We start from the raw sequence: 25316 nt of genomic DNA on the forward strand, positions 1-25316 counted from the left end.
CGCGATGGTAGCAGTTGGCCTTCTAAAACCGCGAAACACGTCCCGCGTTCTCTCGAGGAAGAGTACCGCGAGGCTCCAATCCAAGCCACGCTGTTTCTACCGCGGTTTATCGTGTACGTGCGCGTTTAGAGTAAGAATCCGAAGACATCCCCGATCGTCCATTTTGACCCTTCCTCGGTCAAGCTCCTTGCGTTCGCTCTCATTTGACACTGACATATCCGACACACTTACCAAATGACGGCAAATCACCAACAACACTGTCGTCGCCCGTCCTGTGCCTCGAACCTCGAACCTCGAACCTCGAATCTCGAACGTCGTGACATCGTGCATCGTGCATCGTGCATCGTGCATCGTGCATCGTGCATCGTGCATCGTGCATCAATCGAATCGATCGAATGTTGGCGATCAGGAAAGAGTCTGACCTTGAAGGTCCACGTGCAAACGGGATATGTCAGATTAGAGGACAATTAACGCGCGTTAACTGGCGCGATAATTTGCTAATGGAGAACGACCGCGGTATCCGCGTATTTTCCTCAGCGAAAGAATGTTGTATTACGGTCGGCTCGTAATACAAAAGTTGTACATAACGGTGCGTAGCGTCTCGCCCGCGGCATAATCTTTATTTAATACCTTCGTCGTTACCGCTAGCGTCTTCCATCGTCTTCCGTCGTTTCAATAAAACGACTTTTCGCTTTTCTCCACACAATTTAACACATTAAACGAAGTAAACGACTCAAGTTACATTATAAACGTGAAACACTTGGATCTATAATACCATTTATCAATTGTTCAATCGAAAAAGCCCCCCAAATAATTATATTATCTTAAATTCTTGGAGGTCCCTTTCGGGTTTTTCTGTTTTAAATCCTTACAATTCGAATCCTGATCCAAATTTTTAGACTACAATTGATATTTAGAGGTAAAACGAGTTGCTCTTTCCGAAAATCTAGTCAAAAGTCAAGATGAGGTATCTGAAAAAAGGTATAAAAGTTGAAAGTGAAAGTAAAAAGAGTGACTCCTACCTTTTTACTGAAAAATATTCAGTAAAGTAGAATTTTTGTTATATAGATCACTTAAATAATAATTATATCAATTTATTCTACTCAAAAAGTTAGACAAAGTCATCTATTAGCTGAATATTTGTCAGTAAAAAGGCAGGGGTCACACTTACTTTTCTTATTTTCACTTTCAACTTTTATATCTTTTTTTTTTCAGATATCCCATCCCATCACCGACTGAATTTTTGGAAAGAGCAACTCTTTTTACCTCTAAATACCAATTGCGGTCTCGAAATTTGAATTAGGACCTAACCCGAGATTATAGAAGGATTTAAAATAGAAAAATGTGTAGGGACCTTCTCTAATACTTAATGGGATAGTATATCTCGCCTACAAAGGTTCTGTATGTTAGATCAAAAAGTAGTTAGAAATTTCAGAAAACTTTTACTTCTTTCATTAAGTTAGATTTTGCTCTAATTTCTTTAATTTGCCTTAAAAAAAATCATGCATTAATTGCTTTAACAAAACACAAGTACGGATTTGCTAAACATTCGTTAAGTTGCTATTCAAATCTTATCAGTGTCAATTATGAAGTGTTCTATCATTTTTATTTCTTTTTAATAAAATTTTTTAACTGTTCGCATAGAAGAATATTTTACATATATTTTCAAGATGATGCGTTCCATGAAAAAGATTAACGATCTTTGTGACGATACACGATGAAACGCTTCGAGATACGTAGCAGATATACGGTGGATGAAGTTGATCGCGTCTCAATGTATACGTAGCAGGCACTTTAAACATTATCAATACACTAGCGACCATACCTAGCCATTGTCATTTTATTTTCAAAGCTTATCTATCCTTTTCTTTTTTAATACTCAAACACTATTTTAATTTTCCACGTCCAACACGTTTCATTACGTCGTCGCAACAGGAAATGCACGTTGTAACGTTTAGAATTGTTCGAGGAGTGAGACATTTATGAGACATATACGATACAATGACAATAGAGAAAAACGGTAAAAGAAATGTTCATTGATGTAAGATGAGACAAGATTATCGAGAATTGAAAGCTTATCGAAAGAATATTAGCTATTCAGTCAAAGACTAGTAGATCAATTATTATTTCTCGCCAAACGGACTAATGAAAATAATGTAACGTAATGTAATGTAAAGTTCTATACAAACGAATCGTGATTGTTTCTGTCTTTTGTGAAAAATGCGAATTAAAAAGTCAATATCAGTGCGACATTAAATCGTACGTAATAACTATATTCGCGCACTCCTAAATCGCACTGTATAATTTTTAAATTAAACCATATGTCTCTAACACTACCGTGTGAAAGCATAGAAAAACGAGGATCATATGCCAGTATGCTGAAGAGTTGCTTCTCGTTCTGAAATGGCAGTATCAGGTAAATTCTTTAGAATCTTTTTTTTTTAGAATTCCTTTTCAAATTCAAATTCAATGGCGCAATAGTCCAAGTCGGACTTAGGCCTCCCCCAAAGTCATTCCTTTTATCGTATCGTTAATTCTTTGTGCAAACACAATTCAAGAAATTGAAATCTGAAAATATTCTACCTAACTTGACTTCTAATAGCCATAAAATTTGGAACAAGTACGCGATAGATTATCCGATATGTCGATCCACTATTTGGATCAATATGCAATTTATCTTCACTGCAGCGTTGTGCAAAATAAATTAGTGTAAATACAATTAGCCATCTTTTCCAAGTAAGCAGGTATTTTTATTAAAAGATAATTGAATTTCACAAGTGCAAAATGAATGAATGTCTGGAGAGTTACATCTGATATAATAGACCATTGACACCCACGGATTTCCGGCTTGCACGATTATCGTTCCACCAATCTTGTGCAATTTTGCAATTGGCTGCGACGGAGTTACAAACGCGAATGTGATATCAAGCCTTGTAAAACAGATTCCTCCTTCCTGCGACTCGTCGAAGTTAATTTATGTTATGATGTATATTATTTCAGTAGCGAGTAAAAGAGAGAGAGAGAGAGAGAGAGAAATTAATTAATTGAAAATCAATAATTACATAATCTCCATTAATTTCTCCATTAATTTTCGATACCAAAAATTATATAATAATAAACATTTTATTTAATTATTTATACAAATACGAGATCACACACATTGATTGCAAATTAAATATTGAAACAATGTTATTCTCATTATTTCATATGCGAGTTTTGCAAAACAGTTATATATATTATTCTCTCGATTTTTCCGTCCAATTTTTCGCTTCCTTGCTCTTGATATTCTTTCTTATTCTTCCGATCAGTTACGTAAGTTATCTCTACCCTCTCTTGATCCTCCTATCGCAATTCCATAAGTTCCTAAAGAAACAGGGAAAGAAATCACACGTAGATCTAGCTCAACCCTCTTCGAGAAACGTGATATAAGGATTTCCTTTTTAAGAGAAACATTTTTCATTACAAACACATTTATAAAAACCATTTAACATCGCCCTATATGTTTATACTCTTGAATTTGTGTTTTTAAATCATTTATTATTTATAAATAGATAAGAGATGTCAAGTGTCTAGCTCACTTTATTTTCAATAAAATATATTTTCCATTTATCAATGAAGTTTGAAACATCATTAAACTAAAAAAGATAAATCTTTATAAATTTATAAAAACAATTTAAAATTATTTTGCTCCTAAAATTTATTATTTGTGCAAAGGAGCAGATATTTTTGATTCGCCGTTCCAGAAAAATATATTCTTCATTAATGAGTTGGCCGTTCTGGAAAACTTTTTTATAGTACTATGTGCATATCGATCGCCATTGGTACTATTCATCCGTAATGACCAAGTTCAACGGCGGCTTTCTTCAACACGGGAGGGAGCTCTACGTGTAAGATCGAGTATACGTATATTACACTGCTAAAACGAGGGAGGCCACGAGGACGCGAGGGTGCGGGGTCAAAGATGATCGTGATAATCACTCAACGATGAATATCCATAAATAGCCATAGTCGGCGAGCGGTTTATAGACAGTTAACGCTGAAACAGAATGTCGAAGCTCTTTGAAACTGATTGTTCACGTAGGCCACGTATAGGGCATATGAGCGAGCTTAATACGCTCGCGAATTTCAGTTTGTTGTAATAATTGAAGTTAATAATATTATATATCACTTTCGATTCCGATATAATAAAAGTACTTTTTTACGATTTAACAGCATTTTATGAAAACTGATCCAATATTTACAATTTCTTTCGATAAGCTTTTATTTGTCTGCACAAATTTAATATTCAAAAAACAGAAGCAATATTAGAAAAAATTTCAAGACCCATATGCAAAATGTGATGACGCGTGTGTATGTGTGTGTGTGGAGGGGGGGGGGACTGGCGGGACGGGGCACGATAGCTTTATTACTCCAAAAAAGATAATATCTCAAAGAGATAAGTTCTCAGACATCATGTCTCTGGTACAAAATGGAGCCACCAATGTTAGTCAATAAAATAATCGAGGCAAGAAGGTTCACTTAAAATTAGATTACGTTAATACATGTTGGTCTTTACTTTGATCGCTTTATCATTAATCCACAACAGCGATTGCGATAGGTTATAACGTGGGAGAACTAAGACTACTTGATCTCTACGGCCACTGTTACCTCGGATTCTCTGTATTACGATATATGTACATGAAACAGGATCTAAGCGCAAACCTAACTAAACTATACTATCGTTGGTTTAGCTTTACGATCAGAACTGCTTTGGTCAAACAGCGATAAATATTTGCACGAATGAAAGCCTAATTTAACCCATGTTCTCACTTTGAACGCCGAAACATGAATCTTTTTCATATCCTACCATGTCCTATTCAGTATTTTATTTCAAAGTTAGACAGTAAGAAAAAGTGTTCTTAAAATAAAATTCGCTGCTTTTAGACATTCAGAAAATATTAGTTTACTGTTTCTGCTTCAATCATAATGTTGATTTCATTATTTTTGCGTGCGCTTTTATGTATTACTTAATTTTTACAGTATTTCATATATGAATCCTATGTCTACATATTCCATATTGTCATATATGAGATATGATATGATATCGTACAATCTCTCTATAATTATACATTATAATTATATATTCCGCAGGTAACGGCTCCATTTCGGTAAAATTTCTGCTATTGTTTTCGTATTACCGACATCTTTCGAGTAATCTAATCGATAAAATTGTAAACGAAATATATCACCATTCTATAAATTAAAATGCAATAAATTGATTGCCGACGGTAAAATATTTGATCAAACGAGAACATCCAAGATTGATTTTCATTAAAAGATTCGTGTTAAAAGACTCGTAATAATATTAGAGATTCTTATCAGAGTGCACAAGTAAAAAAAAAAGCATTTGTTAAATAGATCGTGTTAAATTAAATCGATCATAATATAATTCAAGCGAAATTGTCAAACTCGCGAAATTTTGGTTTCGTTTTTCTCATTAGCACCTACTTTAAGGGACAGACTTTTAACGAGCTTATTTGCTTGTTTCAGATATTTGAATGAAAGATAATCCTAGCCGAATGAAAATACTGCTGGAGAAGTAGAAGAAAGAAATCTAAACTTTTGACATTATCTCTCGATTATGCCTGTGTGATGCTTGTGTTCTCTACATGTTACTTTAGTATCGCGGCCGAAAAGGATACGTGGTGCCGAATACTCTTTCATCAGTTAGATTCACGATAAATATGTTGACAAAATTTAACTAACAATAAGCTTTATAAGATACACAGAATTAAATCTTAGCTAATGTAAAATACAGCAACCTCATTGAGCATTGTAATGATTCGAGGCATCTCAGCGAGACGAGATGAGAGGACGTGCGAAGACGAAGAGAGATCTCGCAAATGTTTACGCAATGCCGATACCCTGACGTTTGGTCGTCTGGTGAAAATTAAGAAGGTCAAAATCATCTTGGGCAATCGCACGTCAGGGTGAGATTACGGTCGAGAGACCGTAATACGTCGTAGTAATACGGCTGCGCACGGTAAAACATGAACGACAGCGAGATCTACTTATTGAACTGGGAAGAAGAGGCACACGCTTCATCAAACAACGATCTTGGCAGGAGCTTTTATAACGCGAGCTCGCCGCCGTTCAATCATACCTATGAGGATCTCTGGGGACTCGCTACCGATCGAATCGGTCTCGCGATCGTTCTATTGCTCTTCTCCGTAGCTACCGTTTTCGGCAACTCGTTAGTGATCCTCGCGGTATTTCGAGAGAGGCATCTGCACACAGCTACGAACTACTTCGTGACTTCATTGGCTTGCGCCGATTGCCTGGTAGGACTGGTAGTGATGCCAATTAGCGCGGTGTACGAGGTATTGGAGAACCGTTGGCTGTTTACGACGGACTGGTGCGACGTTTGGCGCTCGCTCGACGTTCTCTTCTCGACCGCGTCCATCCTGAATCTGTGCGTTATCAGCCTGGATCGCTACTGGGCGATTACCGATCCCTTCACGTATCCGACTCGAATGAGCAGGAAACGCGCGGCGATTCTAATTGCCATCGTATGGATTTGTTCGAGTGCGATCTCCTTTCCTGCGATAGCGTGGTGGCGTGCCGTTCGTACTGAGCAAGTGCCGGAAAACAAGTGTCCCTTCACGGAGAATCTCGGTTACCTGATATTCTCGTCGACAATCAGTTTTTACCTGCCGCTATTCGTGATGGTATTCACGTATTACAGAATCTATCGCGCCGCCGTGATACAGACGAGGAGTCTAAAACTCGGCACGAAGCAGGTGATGATGGCCTCGGGCGAGCTCGAGCTCACGCTCAGGATACACCGAGGCGGTGTATCATCCACCAACACCGACGCCAGGCATCTTTTTCGTACCGCCTCGAGCACCCCTGAGGATCTCCAAGATCTCGAGGAACCGTTAACGGTTCCACTTCACAACAATGGTCTCACCAGAGTGCCCTCCGTGAGGATCAACAACAGACAACACCTAGGCAAAAATTTCTCTCTCTCGCGTAAGCTCGCCAAGTTCGCCAAGGAGAAAAAGGCGGCAAAGACCCTTGGTATCGTTATGGGGGTATTCATTATTTGCTGGCTGCCGTTCTTCGTTGTGAATCTATGGTCGGGATTCTGCACGAGGTGCATATGGCAGGAAGAAATCGTATCTGCGGCCGTCAATTGGCTCGGCTGGATTAACAGCGGAATGAATCCCGTGATATACGCTTGCTGGAGCAGAGATTTTCGTAGGTGAGTCTTGTGCATCTTTGTGCATCTTTGTGCATCATCCTTAATCGGTTTTCCAAAATCAAAATCGTCGAATCAAAATTATCCCATTAATCCATTCCGCAAGCAATCCAAATGCTCTACATTTTGTCTTTTATATATTATATGTACAACAACATACGGTACCACAATAATCCATGATTCAAATCAAATCTTTTTTTTTAATTATTATTATTATATCGAGTATATGTTGTACGTGACGTGGTGACTTGCGGTGTTGGCGTTTTGCACACGCTGAAAACGTGTTCTGCTACAAATGGGTAAATTCATATCTACGACGCTGTCGGCCGTACGGTACATCCAACTCTTTAATAACGTATGCCGCTAATACGATAGATACATACATCAATGGGTTTACCCATTATCTTGGTCTGTTCCGTTCTGTACATATGGCAAATACATATAATACGACAATAGTATTACTAGGACTAGAGTATTAACGTGCTTACATGTCACTATCACGCACCGATTTATGAGCGCGGGATGTAGTTTACAATCAATCATCACGCGCTGACATATTACCCGACATCACCCGATTGTCACCGTTATCCTAATGCGAATATCGGTTCCATTCCCTACGAGTCATCCTTATACCAACCAACTACACGGAGTACGTTATCGAGCGAACCACCAACGATAAGGATAATTTTCGAGGAGAGAAAGAAAACCCGAAAAAGAATACTCGTGAGATTGCAGATCGATTTTAAGTCAACTACGCGGAGATATCTCCATTTAAAACGTATATATGTATATATATAGTCAGGGTATATATACCCGGTAGGGCGTATATACGGTAGGGATTTTCCACGAAGACAGGAAAAGAGAATTTGGCTAGCGGGATTGTGGGTGGATTAGGCGAAGACCCTTTAGCAAATTACTTTTATTCGTCCGCGCGAAATGAGCCTGAAGTTTCAGGAACGGTCTGGTCTGGTATTTTCTTCTCTCGCCTCTACGAGCGCTACCCCAAAGGTACTCGTGAAAAGCATTCATCATCTTAAATATCTTCTCGACTTAATAGCAGCTACGGCAATTGAGAATTTTCTTTACAGTTTTCTTTACTTTACGCCAAGTCTCCTGATATGTACATAAGTTTGCCTGAAACAGCTCTATATATATATGTATTTATTATAGAACAAAAATAATAATAATAATAGTACCGAAATAATTAAACTTATTCAACTTGCATTCCTTGTAGCAGCAATATTAACATATAAATATTTATAAAATATTAATATGATATAATAAATTAGGAGAAAAAAAGCATGAAAAAAGTTTGATAAGTTAATGAACTATAAAGGGAGAAAAAGAAACTATCATTGCAACGCGCTTGCACACATTATCGATAGAATTAAATCATATGTATTATTGTATAACATTCGATAACGTAAATATATATCTATACATTCATTGTATTTTTGGAATAAGAAATTTCGGGAACAAGAAGCTACGCTTGTACAGTGTTTTCGCAAACAGGGAGCAATAGATTAGCGCACTAATCTGTCTCACCATGTGGACATGTTCGCATGTTAAATCGCAAATCGCATGCGAAGCAAATTACGCTACTCGATGGGGGCGATGTAACGCTGACGTTGAATAGATCCGATACGGTTTGGCTGACGCCAAACGACGTTGTGTACAGCAATCCCACGTGTAACTATCACGCTTCACGGATATTTACTCCATGCATACAGGTAAATGTAAAATCAATAGACCGCGTGCTTTCTTTATGGTATACAAGGCTCTGAGGGCCTATCTTCTAGGTCGTAAAATGGATATAGTTCGATCGTTCCAAACAAGCGGATATTAATAAAAGGAATAATTGTGACTTTATACGCGAAAAGAAGTTGACGATTCTAAAGGACACTGACAATGAGCTCAACAATAGCGCGACAAGAATAGCGAAGACAACGACTCAATGCCGCTCACTGATAGAAAAGTAGCTGTTTTATCTGAACGAAAGAATCTGAGGCAACCCGGATCGCATTGATCCATGTCCCACCTGTGTGTTTCCTGAAACACCTCCGCGCTCATCGAGTTAATTATAATAAAGCCTTTTAGACAGAATCTAGATAATCCTTTTTCCAATATCTTTAATATATAATACAATGTAAAATTACAGATATAGGCAACGTCAAAATCGTAGCGAATCTATGTTGAACGGTAAACTAGTTATGATGATTAGCGATTGATATTTCGCTTGAATGACGAATCAAACTCCCACCAAACAATAATAATCCCATTTAATAACGTCATATTAACATATTACATTTCGATGTTGGCTATATAAACACACAATTCTGATGGCAAGCTTAATGGCTTAACGTTCGATAAAAGTCTGCGAATCGATCAAATTTTTAACTTATCGTGTAATTTACCGCGAGTCATTGTTTATCTTGCGGAAGACAATATACGTGCGCGAGAGTTTCTCATTAAATTAACGAAGACCTTTCGAGTATGATGTAATTAAAAGTTTCTACAAGTATACAGAGAATGCGAATGTAAGTACACGTTCCGTTCCACTTCAGCTGGAATAGATGTGGATTCTTCCGAGATTTTTCATGGAGAAAAAAATTATAAAAAAATAAGAAGATAAATACAAAGATTTTACTGAAACTTTAAGTGCACAGAGAACAATGAAAAAATTAAATCGTGTACAAAATTCGTGAAACAAAATTTAAATTACACAGAAATTTTAAATTATACAAAAATGATCGTATCCATGTCCTCTAAAAAGATGAAAACTTTGAAGCATAAAACGTATGAATTGGTCGCACTCAAACAAAAGCGGCATTACTGCGAAACCGGAAGAGTAATCTGCCTCCCCGAGTTCGTAAAATCTCAAATTTCACATTTTCAAACTTTTACTTCGCATTGTATATCGCGTGGATTATTTCATCTCTCTGTCAACGCTACTTTGTCTCTCTACGTTTCTATAAGCTGACATTTAAAAAAAGCCCACAGTGCGTTCCAACAAATAATCCGTGATAAACCATGACAACAACGCGCAAAGACAAGGTTGTTGCAATATCATTTGCAAATATAGTTTAAAAACTATATTTAACTACGATATTACATCTCAAACTTATTTGCTTCTCCCAACTTGACACAATTACTTTTCCTCATGTACCTTTCTCTCTTGTGGTGTACGTAGTATATATGTATACATATGCATAATGTGTGTGTGTGTGTGTGTGTGTGTGTGTGATATGAAATAAGCATTTAATAAATTTTAACAAAAAATATGACATGTATATACGTATTATTATAATAAATTCACATTTCGCATTACGTTATACGCATTATCAAGATCCTTGATTCAAAGAAATGAATAGCAATACCGAGATAAAAAAAAGTTTTTAGTAAAACTGTTGACATGTTGAAAATGATGCATTGATATAAAAAAAGATATAAATCAAGGTTTATCTGGGTTTCAAGGAAGGAAAAAAGAAAAGAAGATATAGCAAACAATTTCTAATATTCCTATTAGCCAGTGGACTGATTGTGAGCGAAACCAGGTTACCAATCTTATAAAGACATTCCGAATTCAGGAACGGCCGATTTTTTCCGTTATTGTTTCTCAAATAATCAACATTATCCACATGTTTCCTTCTTCGAATAACATCTATTTCCCGTTTTCTATTCGGCATCTGATACAGCCAATATAAATTTGTATGCAATAGTCGCTAAGAACACAAATTTATATTGGCATCTATGCAATCTGTGTGTGCAATAGCGACGATATAAGAAATAAAATAGCACAATTTTTAGTTGACAATGAAAACGCAAGCATTATATTACATTACGAGCTGCAAAACAGAACATGAATCCAACATCCAACCCATAAAGAGGATGAAAAATGAACACGTTTCATAGCAAAGTTCTTTGTATAGTATAGAGGAGATACACAGTTTAGTTTATCACTGTTTGTATAGTTTGGATACCACACCTCATATTATACGCTACCAACTCGCTCTTTATAAAGTCAATAAATCAATAATATTTACTCCATCGAAATTGTACATATACATGTAATCGAGAATTAAACTACACAATTTATTCAGTTTTCTAAATAAATAAGTGTGTGTGAGAGAGAATTCATATCGTTATATCTTAATATGAGTTAAAACCGAAAGTATGCCAAGGTCTTGTTAAGTAATTGACTTTTCCTTAACGAGTCCTTTTGTGATAGACGATGCGGAATATCCATGTTGCGAAAAAAAAAAGATAAAAATGAAAGCGAGATCCATATAAATGGCGCAGTGCATAGTCGCCAAGATCTGGATTCAACATCGTCGAGACGTCGCGTCGCCTCGCATCCGGCGCCAAAACGTCTCTGTATATATCTAGCCGTTACTTGTTACTAAAAACGAAGAGAGTCGCCTAACTAAAGGTAATAAACAGGAAAGGGAAGGAACGAAGGTGGAGAGTAGAAGAAGGTAAGATCGTACCAGATCAGGCTTAGTAAGCTGTAGCTTGGTAGCCGTAAATCTACAGAGCTCACCCCCTATGGTTCTCGGGCTCCCTACTTCTCTTTCTTAACTCCGTTGGCGTTATCTCAGTTTCTGCTCCTCTATGAACTTTGGTCCGGCTTGGACTTGGATTACACGTTTTCGTAATGCGTAGAATCCTAAAAGAACAAAATCGACTTGGCCATCTCCGCCGGATACCAGATTGCATATATTTACCAGATTGCGTATATTCCGATATATTCGTGCTGTTTTCCTTTCATTCTCTTCTGTCTATTGGCTCTCTACTGTCGAAATTCTTTCGAATCGTGCGCGAAATAAATTTCATCAGCTCCATTAATCCTTAAACTTTCAGAGATAGCTGTGAAAGACTTCTCACAGTCTTCTTGCTCATGTCAGTACTTTCTTTAGTAACTGCTACGTTTTTCATCGGTACTATTTATAAATTAAATGTCTAAAGTATTTGAATTTATTACTTATAACTATCACAAATACGAATTTGTAAAACACATCAATGCGTTAAATTCCAGACTGCTATATTTTAGCATCTAACTAATTAATGTCATTCTATCACAGAATGATTTTGTGAAATCGCTATAAAATATCCCGGTAAAAAAATTTTTATATAAAAACATAAATATATATAATCATATAATATTATATAAAATATTATATAAAATATGTCCATATATGCTTTTTTTCTCTTGTATAATCTCTGTTCGTATGTACAAGAAAAATATTAAGAAAAAGAATTAGAAAATAATTAAAAGGATAATTTTTGCATTGTTTATTTATTTGCCTATATATAATCATATATAATCCTATATAACTGTAATAATTGTATATAAAATATGATTATATATAAGCAAATTTTTCACATTTGCTCAGACTTTATCTTTTTGTAAAAAAAACAATGCAAAAATTATTCTTTTAATTATTTTCTAATTCTTTTTCTTATTATTTTTCTTGTATACATACGAACAGAGATTATACAAGAGAAGAAAACATAGTATGGACATATATGGACATATATTATATAATATTTTATATAATATTATATGATTATATACATTTATACGTTTTTATATGAAAAATTTTTTACCGGGATATTTTTTACGAGATAGTCTTGAAGATTTGTTAGTAAGTTTACGCTGATATTCATTATGATGCCGTGACATAGTCATCGATTTTCGGTGTAGTATGTCGCGCGCTTCAGTCCGATTGCATTCCGGCAGAAATGCATTCGGCGCACGTTTCACTGTCATTAAAACGTAAACTCAACGCCAATAACTGATTACACGAGCATTCGCGCCAATCGGGTGAACGGGGCCTTTCGTCCGCAGTTTGGTTCGTTTTGTCGTCGATATTGACCCAATGACCGGAAATCATACTTGGATTCGCTCTGATTAACGATGTCATCTTACACACACACACACACACTCTCTCTCTCTCTCTCTCTCTCTCTCTCTCTCTCTCTCTCTCTCTCTCTCTCTCTCTCTCTCTCTCTCTGACTTTTTCCCTCACACAAAAGTCTATATACGAATAACGTCGAATAACGTCGCGCCATAATCCGATCGTATGATCGATGGAGTAATAGTCCTATGATACAAAAAAAAGTAAAATTAACTTGTTACCCTTCCTTCCTACTGCTTTTCCGTGTTAATCAAAAGAGTTATTTTCTGTGCTATTAATGCACTAACATATGGAAATGATAGAAACTGTCATCACACATAGACTCATATACTTTTTTCTTGTTTTTATTCTATTTATTGAAAACTATCAAAATTATACATTTTATTGCATACTTATACTGGAGATTTACATCCAATATCTTATTGTAATATTGTTAAAACTATGACATTCGAAAGAAAGAGTGAGAAAGTGTCATTGAAATTGAAATCTTACATAAGCAACGCATATTTTCAAATAGTTTTCAGCGTATAATTAATTTTTAATCAATGTCAGTGTTGTACCTAATATTTTCATTTAAAAAAAACCTATTCTTTAAAAGCAAATACCGTTGAAATATCCAATAACGATCAATCGCACGCAGGATTGAGTAAGCATCACGATATCACATTTAATCAAATACGAAATCCGACACGGAATAGTAAAGTAAAAAACCGATGTTTTCAAATTTTTCATGAAACATAAATAACTACACTACAACTACAACAAGGTGTACCTAGAAAATACCTTAATATCGATCCCGGGTGTTAAGCAATTGTCAAAGTATACAGTAAGAAACTTAAACTATTAAAAATAACATTTTTACAATCTCTTTCAGAACTATCATTGTTACAAATTTCTAAAATAATCATATATAATACTTATTTTAAATATCATTAGTGTTTTACGTCACAAAATTTAACTAAAAAAAATGTTTATCTCGGAAATCTCGAAAAAACATCTTGCAAAATGTACGTGCTATAATATATTTTGTATATGCATTTCTTTATAAATTATATTTCAAGACATTTCGAGTTTTCCAAGATTTTGTCATTCAATCAATTATATTTATCGCTAAAGGCTTTTGACATAAGTTTATAATATAATAGATAATAAACAAAGACGGAAGAAAGCAAATAAAAAATAGCATTATATTATATTGTAATTTGTAATCATAACGTTTTGTATGTGATGTGTATAATTACAAATAATCGCAAGAACATACAAAAACATAGCGTGTGTATAAATCATTCAGTTAGGGAAATTTTGTTCGTCGCTTTTCTCATCGACATCTGTGTTACGCAAAATTAGAAATTTGGAGTTATTTAAAAAGACAATTTAAAAAACTTTTAACTAAAAAGAATATCGAAGCCGTTGACGACAATTTCGCGTTCGCTTCGATTGTGCTGTAATTGTTTGCTGTAATTGTTATCAACTTTATTCGATAGATACGAAAATCTTTTGCACCAACCTAATACATCACAGTCAATAATGTTGTTAAGTAAATTTTAAAATCGACTTCTCACCTCTTAAAGTTTTACCTCCTTCGGCAAGCTAAACAGAGAGAGGTTTAATGAAATTAGCCGGGAACTTTTCTAATTAACTCGCTGCGGGGCTATTTTATCTGGGAGACGTGGTTAAATATTCCGCGGAATCTCGATAGACTTATTATGAACGGTTAATAAACCAAAGTAGTTATCGTATAACCGAGAAAAATGTTCAAAATATGTGACAAAGATGTCCTTAAAAAGTATAAAACATTAGCAATATCGACTTATAATGTTCAATTAAAATAAAATATATGAGATATCGATGCAAAAGCATATATATACACAGATAATGTTTATACAAAAGCGTTTGAAAGTAAATTTATAGAAACAATTTAGATGGATAAAAAATAACTTCTATAATTAGCAGACAGCATCCACCAAGATATCCCATGATCAAGAGGAAAAAAGCTGGCGCGATATCATCGATTTCAATGGAATCGTCATCCTCATTTTCTACTATGTAATGACTTTGGTTTAACATCGCCATGCTTGACCAAAATTCAACGAGACCAGCTTGAACGAGCAGTTGAATCTTGTAATTAAATTCTCTCAAATATGGAAAATCTTGTCGAGTGACGAAGGCCAACGGATAACTACCCACAGTCTCTTTTATAATATGTGCGCGTCCTATATTAGAAGGATTACTTGTCAAATTCAACATCACGAGAAGAGCCAAACTAGTATTTCTTCCTTCGACAAGAGCCAAGAGTTGATTACTATAATCACGTCTCTCAAAAATAATAAGTTTCTCACGAATCATTCGGTCAACGTTATCTTCCATGTCAGCTTTATCAGGCGTTTGTAACAAATCCGCGAATCGCTGAGTCCCGCCTATCTTTAGTCCTGAGTTAGCTAATTCCTCCATAGATTCCATCTGCATGTCCGATGTTTTAATCAAATAATCAGCCAACGATCCTAGGTAAAGTTGCGTGAGAAAAAATCCGAATAAAGACCAAGATATGAATTGAATTCTGCTGGAAGTTATTGTAGGTTGACGAAGCACTGGCACACCGAGAACCAACGCCACAATATCCAAAAATGTAATGTCACGAATAACAAATAGTTTTACGAGTCCACCAGCGATCAGAGTGCAAATTATAGCGTACCAAATATTCGCGCCAAACGGAGATATCAAGCCACGTAGAGAAACGTTCGTTTCAATCGGTATTATCCATGAAACGTGCACCATACCATAACAAGTCGTGTATGTCACTTTTCGGCTAAAATCCCACAAAAGGCCACCAAACACTAAATCGTGGGTCGCATTGTAAAGTCTCAGATATATTTCGGTTTTAATCGTAGTCTTCTGCATCGTTTCAATAGTCTCCCTGTTGAGCTTAACTTTCATGCTACGTGCAATTTCTTCCACCATTGAGCCTTCGACTCCACCGAAACTCAAATGGTTGGTGTCGTTGATGAAAAACGTGAATGGAAAATTATCGAACATCGCCGCGTTCACGGTACTAGCGTCGAGTAACGATGTCGTTTTATTTGTGAAGCGCTGCCATCGAATTGCAGCAGCTTGCTGTTCACATCTGCCTGAAAATGCTGGTTCGGCAAGTGCGTACGATTCGTTGATCCGGACCGGAAGGCTACTGGCGAGCAGAACCGAATCTCCGACCGACGCCAATATCTCGAGCTTGAAAATCGATCCCAGGGACATTTGTTGTACGAGCGTCCCAGCCTCTATCAGAAAGCTTTCTTCATCGGTGAACAGATTTGTTAGCACTATTATAAAATTGCAATCGTGCTCACAGTCATTGACAAAAGAGGAATCGTTCGCTTCGAGAGCGATTCCGCTCTCTGACAGAATAACAACGTTTGTCAAAGCGTCGTATGTTTCCATTACATTTGTCAGACTGACGTTTAATGTATAAATAGCGCTTGTAATACGTAATTCGTTCATCAATGTTTCTATGACAACGGAAATGTCTTGCAGCATATCCGGTAGTAAGAGTGATATTCGATCCGGATATTCGAAATATTCCTCGATAAATGTCGCCGTACAAGGTATTAAGTACTTTGACGCTTCGTCACGCTGATTTTGGCGTTCCATAAAATTTTTCAAGATAACAGATCGATCGGTCGTACGTCGTGATGGTAGCCCAGTAGCAAAAGAAATGAATATCAGCACGATAAAAAAGACGCGACGTGAATAAAAGTCTTGTGACCGATGAAAGTCAAACGAGTTCAATTTAATATTATTCATGTTGTTTGCCTGGACACTTGCGCGTTGCGCGTTACGCATTATTACGCGTTATGCGTTAGCCTTACGCGTACCGCATCAATAACCGCTTCGAAATGCAGCGAGGCAGCGATGCCGAGCAGTACACTACTACGCTATTCGGATACTCGACTCGCGAAAACGTAATAACACATTCTACATGGATCACAAAATGTAAATATCACGTAATGCCACGTTCGTGCACTTACCAGAAAGATAATCTGTTTATCATCCATTTAGCGACGCGCGGACTACTTATCCGGACTGCTATCGATACATGGGTTTACATACATATGCGTACACCGGCATAACGCAAAAGGAACATATTTATATCTTTACGGTTTTTAGAAATAATTAAATTCGCGGTGGCAAAACCGCGTCTCTGCCCAAAATTAAATACTAAAAAACTCATTAATAGGTTGAAAAAGATTTTAAATTCTATTATACACTGCTACATCGAAACAAGGCAATGCGCACGCGAGCATTGATCGCATGTTACATTTTCATCGCCATAGCCCTTATGCAAATATTCGTACACACGATACTTGAAAAAAAAAATGTAACAGTCATGCAATCGTTAAAAGCCACACTTGGCAAAGCGTCACGATCGTCACGATATTATATAAACGCTAAACGCTCTTGTCTACGTCGCATAGCGCAAATCTGATTAAGGTATATTAATTTGCATGGTGGTCCATATAAGGAAAGCACAGAAATTCATACAGATAAATACTTCCATCATGTGATGATAATCTCATCACACCGTTCGCAATTTGGTTAACGGTGCAAGCCGTATCATTTTTTCGTTTCAGAGCTTTCGTCAGAATTCTATGCTACTGTTGCCCCAGACGAATGAAACGGCGGTATCAACCAGCATTTAGATGTAAACCAAGTCAGGTGAGTTACATTTATCGCTTTTTTATAAATATTATTAATATTGCAAAGTAACATTAGAAATTAGAATGTTGAATAGCATACATGGCCCCAAAACTAATTTTTAATTTGGATTTATTTCGATTTGCATAATAATAGAACAATCTTGCCTAAATTCATTTAGTGCCCCTCGTGAATTACCCTTGCATAAGCAATCAAATTATAATAATATTTTTTACTTACGAATAAAAACAATACCGAATAAACGAATATAAAAAAAAAGATTTATGCTGAAAAGATCGGGATAGATACGATTGACTCAAATAAAAAATACAATGTAAATAAATGTCTCATAGTTTATATCAAGAAATATCTCTACATAAGAAAACTCTACATCTTTAATAAAAATTCCTATTGGGACGATTAAATATTAAACTATAATTACACAAATATGCACATCAAATATCGCTACTATAGTTTTGCTACTGTAATTAATGGTATGTGTTGTTCGAACTACTTTGTCAAGAAGAGATAGAGATTCGGAAAAGGGGAAATAAACAATTTCCTAGTTAATGGTATTATAATATATATAACAGGCATTATAAATTATAACATAGAGCAGTTAAATAGCACTTGCAATTTCACAGTGAAACGTGCGGTGAATGTTATAAAGATATATATTATATAATTTTTCATTTTTTAAAACGTTTCGGATACATTGTCTATATTATTATGGTTTTAATCTGTTTAATGTATGCTGACGTGATAATATATATAGGTAACAGAAATGTATGTCTTCCACTCGAATCGAATAAGCGTCAATAGGTATATGCTGATAGGAGCGACGCGTCACATGTCACAATCTTAACGATTCGGACGACAGGGTACTATTAACGCTAATTATTAGATACGGGAACGTATCCAGTATATTCCTTTTTTCAGAAATTCGCATCCGGACGGTACTACTCCGCGTATTCCCTCCATCATGTACGGGGAAGTCGAGAAAATTCCGGCGAGCAAACCTACATTTAACAACGGAATATCATCGCGAGCTGGTCGTCGATCGTTGATCGTGAAATTCCTCGAGACCTTTTCTTTATTTCTGTTTATATCGCTTTCCCTTCGTCCTTAATGCAATATAGATAAAGCAGTCTGTGTGTGTGTGTGTGTGTGTATATATGTAGTTTAGCGATTGATTTCCAAGTAATCACGATCCTCTGTCCGTTTTCCAAGACCCTTATGTATCAAAGATCAACGAACATCAACGAATATCAACGTATTCCCATAGAATATAAACTCTCGGTATGTTTTTACTGGTAAATGTGACACTTGATCTTAAATACGCACTTACACATGGCACTGTTCACTATCTAAGAATGCACTTTCTTGCTATAGATACTTTCCTCGTTATTCATTGTTGGCAGTTTTCTTGAAAAGTGATGTCTTATAGTTCTTATACTTTTAATTGCGATTTACAGACTATTTCTTCCGAGTAATAAGATATATCAAATAAGATATACACAATATATGAGCAGTTATAATAACAGAACGAATACGTTCGATATCTTATAGTTTTATAATATCGATTGTTGTTATCGCGAATATGAAAGAAAATCGAAACTTTTATTTAAAAAAAAAACTGCAAACGTGAATAATCGCAGTTTTATGCAACTTTTAGCTAGCGAAAAGATATAATTCGAATAACAAATCGTAACTTTAATGGAATACAAAAAATGCGCGCCTATTTATTCTTCTTCCGATAGCGTTCCCTACGATATGAACCGATGGTCTCAAAAATTATTTCACCTATTCCGTTACACAAAATCTCGTGAATATTTTCGTGCAAATCTCGTATATTTATATTACGAACGAATTGCCACTAAAGGTACGCCTATGATCAGAGACCATGAAGCGCGCTGCTTGAAAGACGTAAAAGTTTGATGACATAAAGAACGTAAGTGACTATATGCAGATATTAGAAACGATAACGGTGCTCATAATCCTGTGACGCGCTTTTCGTTCAAACCACTTACTCGAGTGCAAAGATATTGCTCAATTTTCATATTACGACGCACAATACGAAAACAAAACGAAAAGAAAACAATTGGAGTGCGAACTGCGTTCGTGTGAGATTTTAGACATTTTTGTGAAATATTTTTTATTGCCAAATGTTTGTTATTTATATAACTTATACATTTATACATTTACGTGTATACCAGGGCGTGTAGGATCGATGATGGTGATAAATACATGGCAATCATAAACTGTACTCGCGTACTCCAGTACTCCAGTACTCCAGTACTCCAATACTCCAGTACTCGTACATGCATAATTACGTAAAATTCGGGAATATCAGGAATATGCCAAAAGACAAGATATTACATCGTGAGTACGAGGCAAAATTGATGTAGGTATGTCCGCGTTTGAAAAATCTAAAATAAACGTGCGACCTCGTGCTATCTCCAATAACCTACATAGATACTTTTAGTTTCGCGGTCGCGTTACCAGAAGGAGAGTCGCGGACACGGGATATATCGGATAAAAGTAGGAGAAGACAAAAATAAGGAGCATTATTTGACCTTGGGGAATTCAATACCCGATAGAACAAACGAGAAAACTCTGATCCGGTCACTATCCCATGAGATATGGGATGAGATGAGACAGAGGAAGAGACGAAAGACAAAACGAGCGCGCGAAACTTTACTTTTTCGGTGAATTATCGCGTAAACCGTAAACTATAATACTTGGTAATACTTACCGACATCTATAAATTTGTCTTTCAAATCAATAATAAATAATATACAAAAATCTCTTTAACAGAGATATTGTGTAATTACATTGGCGAAAATATCGATATTATCGAGCAGTTACGTTATTAAATTATCTTTTGTTTAAAGACGAGAAAAGGCGAGAGAAGGCAGGAAAATATTATGTAAACACGAATGTGGACGTAACATCCATCCATTTTGCCCACTTTATTCACTTTGTCGGTAAACTATAAATTTGAAACTCGATTCATCCGCATTTGCGATGGCATTTTTTTCACGGCTGGCCGAATATCGAATGATTTGCTTTACGGCCAAGAGCTATCGAAAAACCGTTTAACCACCTAGACCCTCTCCCTATTCAGCCTGGGGTTGTCTCTTCGACCGCACTATTCGCACGATTCGGCGCAAAGCCATGTGTGCACGAGGTATGAGCGTGAAGTGTAAAGCTTGTCGCTGATCCGTGGCGACCTTTAAAGGGAAGCAACGAGCGCGGAGACCGGAGAGATTGGTTGCGTTTGAGGCGAAGCCGATGGATCGATTGTCCCTAGGACGACGACAGGAGAGGAACTGGTCGTCCCGTCCCGTCCCGTCGCGTCGCGTCGGATAAAAGTGCTCGGTTTCCGCGGAAAAAATACGCGGAATTTTTTCAAGAAAATACCTACGCTATGCTACCAGCTACCAGCTACGTAGTAAATCTAACGCGATTATACGATTTGGAATTACTCGCAATAAAAAAGGAGAGCGGAAAAAAAGCAGAATAAAACAGTGAGACTTGTACCTTGTACGTCTCGCGTCGGTCGCGTCGGTCGCGTCGGTCGCGTCGGCGTCGGTGAGATACGTCGAGTGTCGACTGTCGAGTATCGAGTCATCTCAATCGGAAGACAAATTAAATTTTTATACAAATTTAAGTATAGTCTATACCACATTTATGTGTCGATTGCCATAATGATAATCCACCGTTTTTCATTTCTCACTAAGCACTAAGCACTCGCCAATGTGGCGCGGACACGTTAATTCTCAGAATAAAAGATGAAAAATGTGTACTCTTGGAACAAAGGTAGAATGTAACGATAAAAAGCGCACGAACAATTGGAACAGCCGGACGCAAAATTCTATCTGTGTAAATTCGTTGCTCTGCTAGTTATCGAAAATCTATTTCTGCCCCAATCGAAGGATACATATATATACATATTTGTTTCTGGAAAAGAATGAAGGAGAACACAGCAAGTTTACACGCTATAAAACGTGTAAAACCTGTTTGGTACTACTTCGACACTTGTTGCGGTGAATCATTCTTACAAATAATGGCAAAAATAACGCAAAAGTATTAATCGTAATTATTTTGTTTCAGTATATCTCCGGAATGGCAACGGGAGGGCAAGCAAGTAACGTGAGTTACAGCAGCGTCAGTCAGAGCAGCGACGGCGGCATATGCGCGACCGGAAGTGGTCTCCCCAGTAGCGGTATGTGACGGCACACGACGGCCCGAACAGGGCCACGACGAGAACGAGCGATTCGATTCCGCGATGCGTGAGTAGAAGCAGTAGAAGCGATTCGATGATTCGAACAATTGCAGACTTCCACAAAAGCTAAAGGCTAAAAGCTAAATGCTAAAAGAATCGTTCCGTGCGACTTGAACTCATCGCGCCTGAAAAATATCAAAAGAAATCTTCAATAAAGCTCCAATGTGCTCCAATGTGCTTCAAGATTACGATTTGTCACCACGAGACGCTACTGCGGCCGAAAGAAAAAACATTGCGAGCGACTTGACGCAAGAACGACTTGACGAATGAATATAGATCGCGAAATATCTACGAAGCGTGTACTTAACATGAATTCATATCGCCACGATTAAAATAAGTTGTTGGATTTTCGCTCGCGTAATCACTAATCACATTAACGAGCAAGTTAAAATGCCGTGTGTGTGTGTGTGTGTGTGTGTGTGTGTGTGTGTGTGTGTGTGTATTCAGTCACCACGCGAGTTCTTGAAGAAAAGCTCATAAAAACCAACGTGGGATAAAATCCGGCTACGATTACGACTTGGTCAGCTCTGGGCGTAATGCGCCGCAAGAGACTGAACTTGTAAATGTTCTATTCATATTTCTGCAAAAAGATCTTGCAGGAAAAATGTCCTTTTACATGTGGAATTTTTAAAACACACTCTCTCGCAGTCTCTCATCTAAAAATTGGCTACATCGGATATGAATCAATATTATTATGGACTAAAATTTTGTCAAAGTGAATTAACGGTAGAATTATAATGTAATCAGTCGATATAAAATAAAAATAACAATCGTTAATACAGGATTCTTTATCTAATTATATATAATGCCGAAGATGTAACCAAAGCTGATTGTGTGAATTGGATATTCGTGACAAATTAGATAGCACGACCATTTGACGAAACAATTATTCGATGGAAAAGAAAGACAAAAGCGCGCGCACATACTGACATACACAATTGGAAGTAGAAGACACAAATATTATAAGTAAGAAACTTCTCGAGGAAAAAGATGAATGTATTCTACAAGCAATATACAATATATATTTCATCGTATCTTCTTTGTAAACGTACATACACAGGTAATTTTGCGAAAAGAAACCAGTCGTGTATATTGAATAACGTTAAAGATAGAAAAAGAGTCGGAGGAAAAAACCATTTTTGAATTTATTGCAGTTTATTAAAACTCTAGATGAAAGGACTTCCACACCGGATTTTAGAAAAACAACTTGATTTTATAATATTAAATTTTTGCTGCGTGTATTCTTTTTATGATAATGTTATACTCTTCATTTGAATCATTGCAGTGTCTATTTCTTAAATTGCTCTGTTTTATTATACGTCAATTAACGTATCACACAATTCTCTTTCCAATAATTAATACAAGTATTGAAAAAGATTTTCTATACAAAAGGGAACTGCAATAAAAAGAAATTATCCTTTGATCAGCTTAAGTATTCATAAATTACCAACTTTGCAAGATTTCTTAAAAGGCCTCTCTGGAAACCAAAAATAATTAGCTCGTAATTTTTAAGCATAAACATGACTGACCTTGTCTTTGTGAGACGACTTATTTTTAAAAAGTGCACTGTAATGTTTTTGTAAAAAAATATGTATACTTTGTATACATGTTCCTTGCTATTGAAAACAATTAATTTAGCTTTTGTCTATGTAATAGTGACTACGGGACCAAAAGATTTTAATCTCTAACTCTTTTTCTATCATTAATATTTTTCGAGATACACGACTTCGCTTTCTATGAAATGTCCTGCCAGATATAAAATATCTTGGTAAGGATCACTCGAAGTGATGCTCATATTCATATGAACACTTGGTGATTATTAACGCGTTACAAGACTAATCAATACTGTTTTTAACGTCTTATCGAGAAACGTTACGTTATAGTCAATCAATTCTAATACAGTCACAAAAAAGTAAACAATCGATAGATCTTGAACAAATATAATAAGTGATATATCGACACCGCTTCGCGTGGAAATCTATTTTACTATTCTCATCGGAAAGAGATAAAAACAAAAATATGAATCATCTTTCTCATGATTAGCTTGTAATATAAGCAATCCAATGACTCGCAATAGATGACATATATATGTACATGTTACGCGTGGAGTTGACGATAATATTTTAATCTTCGAATTATATCGTTCCTAATAGTATTTTATTTGATTCTACCATATGCATGCAACATTAATCGAAAATGCATATTTATGTTAAATTCGACAAAGTAGCGAATACCCTAATTCTCCTTCTTCGTGCTTCCAATGTTTTTCTACTTGACATCATCTACGCTATTTCTAAGAAATTTTATTTTATTTTAAGCTCCTTTCACAATTAAATTATATAACAATTCTTTCATATGTATAAAGAAATTATCATTTATCAGTGGATTAATAATTAAATTTTAGTGGCGCAATTCGTGTATGTAAAAAGTCTAAAATAAACAATAGTCAATATACAAAAAGTAATATAAAAAAAATTACAGTCATACGATCGCTCTTTCAGGGAAACCACTAGAAAAGTAATCTTTTTTTTTTTCTTTAACTCTGTAAATATCATCCAATATCATAAACTATTGTGACAAATAGAAAGAATCTTACTTTTTAATAAATATAGTCTTGTATGTATGTACAGGAGTACAGAGTCTATATATTTAGAATCTCTCAAGACTGCACGTCAGTACCTTCACAAACTGTATCTGTAACGTACTGTCCTTTATAATAAAATAATAATAATAAAAATATAATTCCTACTATTGTACATTTTATTTTTTTCCCATGTACATTTCTTTCTGTCCTAAACAGAAATTGATTATTAAAAAGATATAAAAAATAACATCTCCTTTTACTTGAAATGTTAATGATCGTTTGTACAATTTTACTCAATTCCAAATACTGAATGAGTGAGTGAGTGAGTGAGTGAGAGAAAGAGAGAAAGACAATAATTTGACTGTATATTGAGAGAACAATAATGACTACTATAATTATAATATATAATATAATAAGGCCTGGAAAACTGGAAATAGTCTCTAAAAATTCAATTATTAAGATCAAAAATTTCTCTAGACGAATTAATAGTTGAATATATATATCTATAATTATTTAAAGACTGCAGACATTAAATTTATTGCCTATGAAATCTAAATATTCCGAAAATTATCTATTAGATGACAAATATCTAAGAATATC

The 25316-nt window shown here is 35.8% G+C and overlaps 3 protein-coding genes across 8 annotated transcripts in view; 1 reads left to right on the forward strand and 2 right to left on the reverse strand.

The window, feature by feature from the left end:
- Dop1r2 (dopamine receptor 2) lies at positions 1 to 24880 on the forward strand. 5 transcript variants are annotated; one of them, XR_011719117.1, is made up of 5 exons: positions 1 to 113; positions 5530 to 7243; positions 17781 to 17865; positions 18784 to 19143; positions 21961 to 24880. XR_011719117.1 is itself a non-coding variant. In XM_071713329.1 (5 exons), the coding sequence occupies exons 3-5, from the start codon at positions 6030 to 6032 to the stop codon at positions 22078 to 22080; spliced, it is 1419 nt and encodes a 472-aa protein (XP_071569430.1). In that variant the 5' UTR covers positions 2 to 130; positions 2353 to 2416; positions 5530 to 6029; the 3' UTR covers positions 22081 to 24880. The 5 variants fall into 5 exon arrangements, 4 of the variants coding, with proteins under 4 accessions (XP_071569431.1, XP_071569430.1, XP_071569429.1 ...); XM_071713329.1 differs by lacking the exon at positions 18784 to 19143 and adding an exon at positions 2353 to 2416 and having other exon boundaries at positions 2 to 130; XM_071713330.1 differs by having other exon boundaries at positions 18784 to 24880.
- The window catches only part of Dy (transmembrane protein dusky), a 46199-nt gene that overhangs the window by 16178 nt on the left and 4705 nt on the right, over positions 1 to 25316 (reverse strand). The gene's annotated exons all lie outside the window — the stretch shown is intronic.
- On the reverse strand, positions 14904 to 17247 carry LOC139776575 (uncharacterized). Its single transcript, XM_071713325.1, has one exon. It carries the CDS (start codon positions 16990 to 16992, stop codon positions 15064 to 15066), a length of 1929 nt encoding a protein of 642 aa, XP_071569426.1. The 5' UTR covers positions 16993 to 17247; the 3' UTR covers positions 14904 to 15063.

This window comes from Temnothorax nylanderi, unplaced genomic scaffold (genome assembly GCF_030848795.1).
Source record: "Temnothorax nylanderi isolate EJ_2023f unplaced genomic scaffold, tnyl_v1.0 TNYL_tig0122_pilon, whole genome shotgun sequence".
Lineage (NCBI taxonomy): Eukaryota > Metazoa > Arthropoda > Insecta > Hymenoptera > Formicidae > Temnothorax > Temnothorax nylanderi.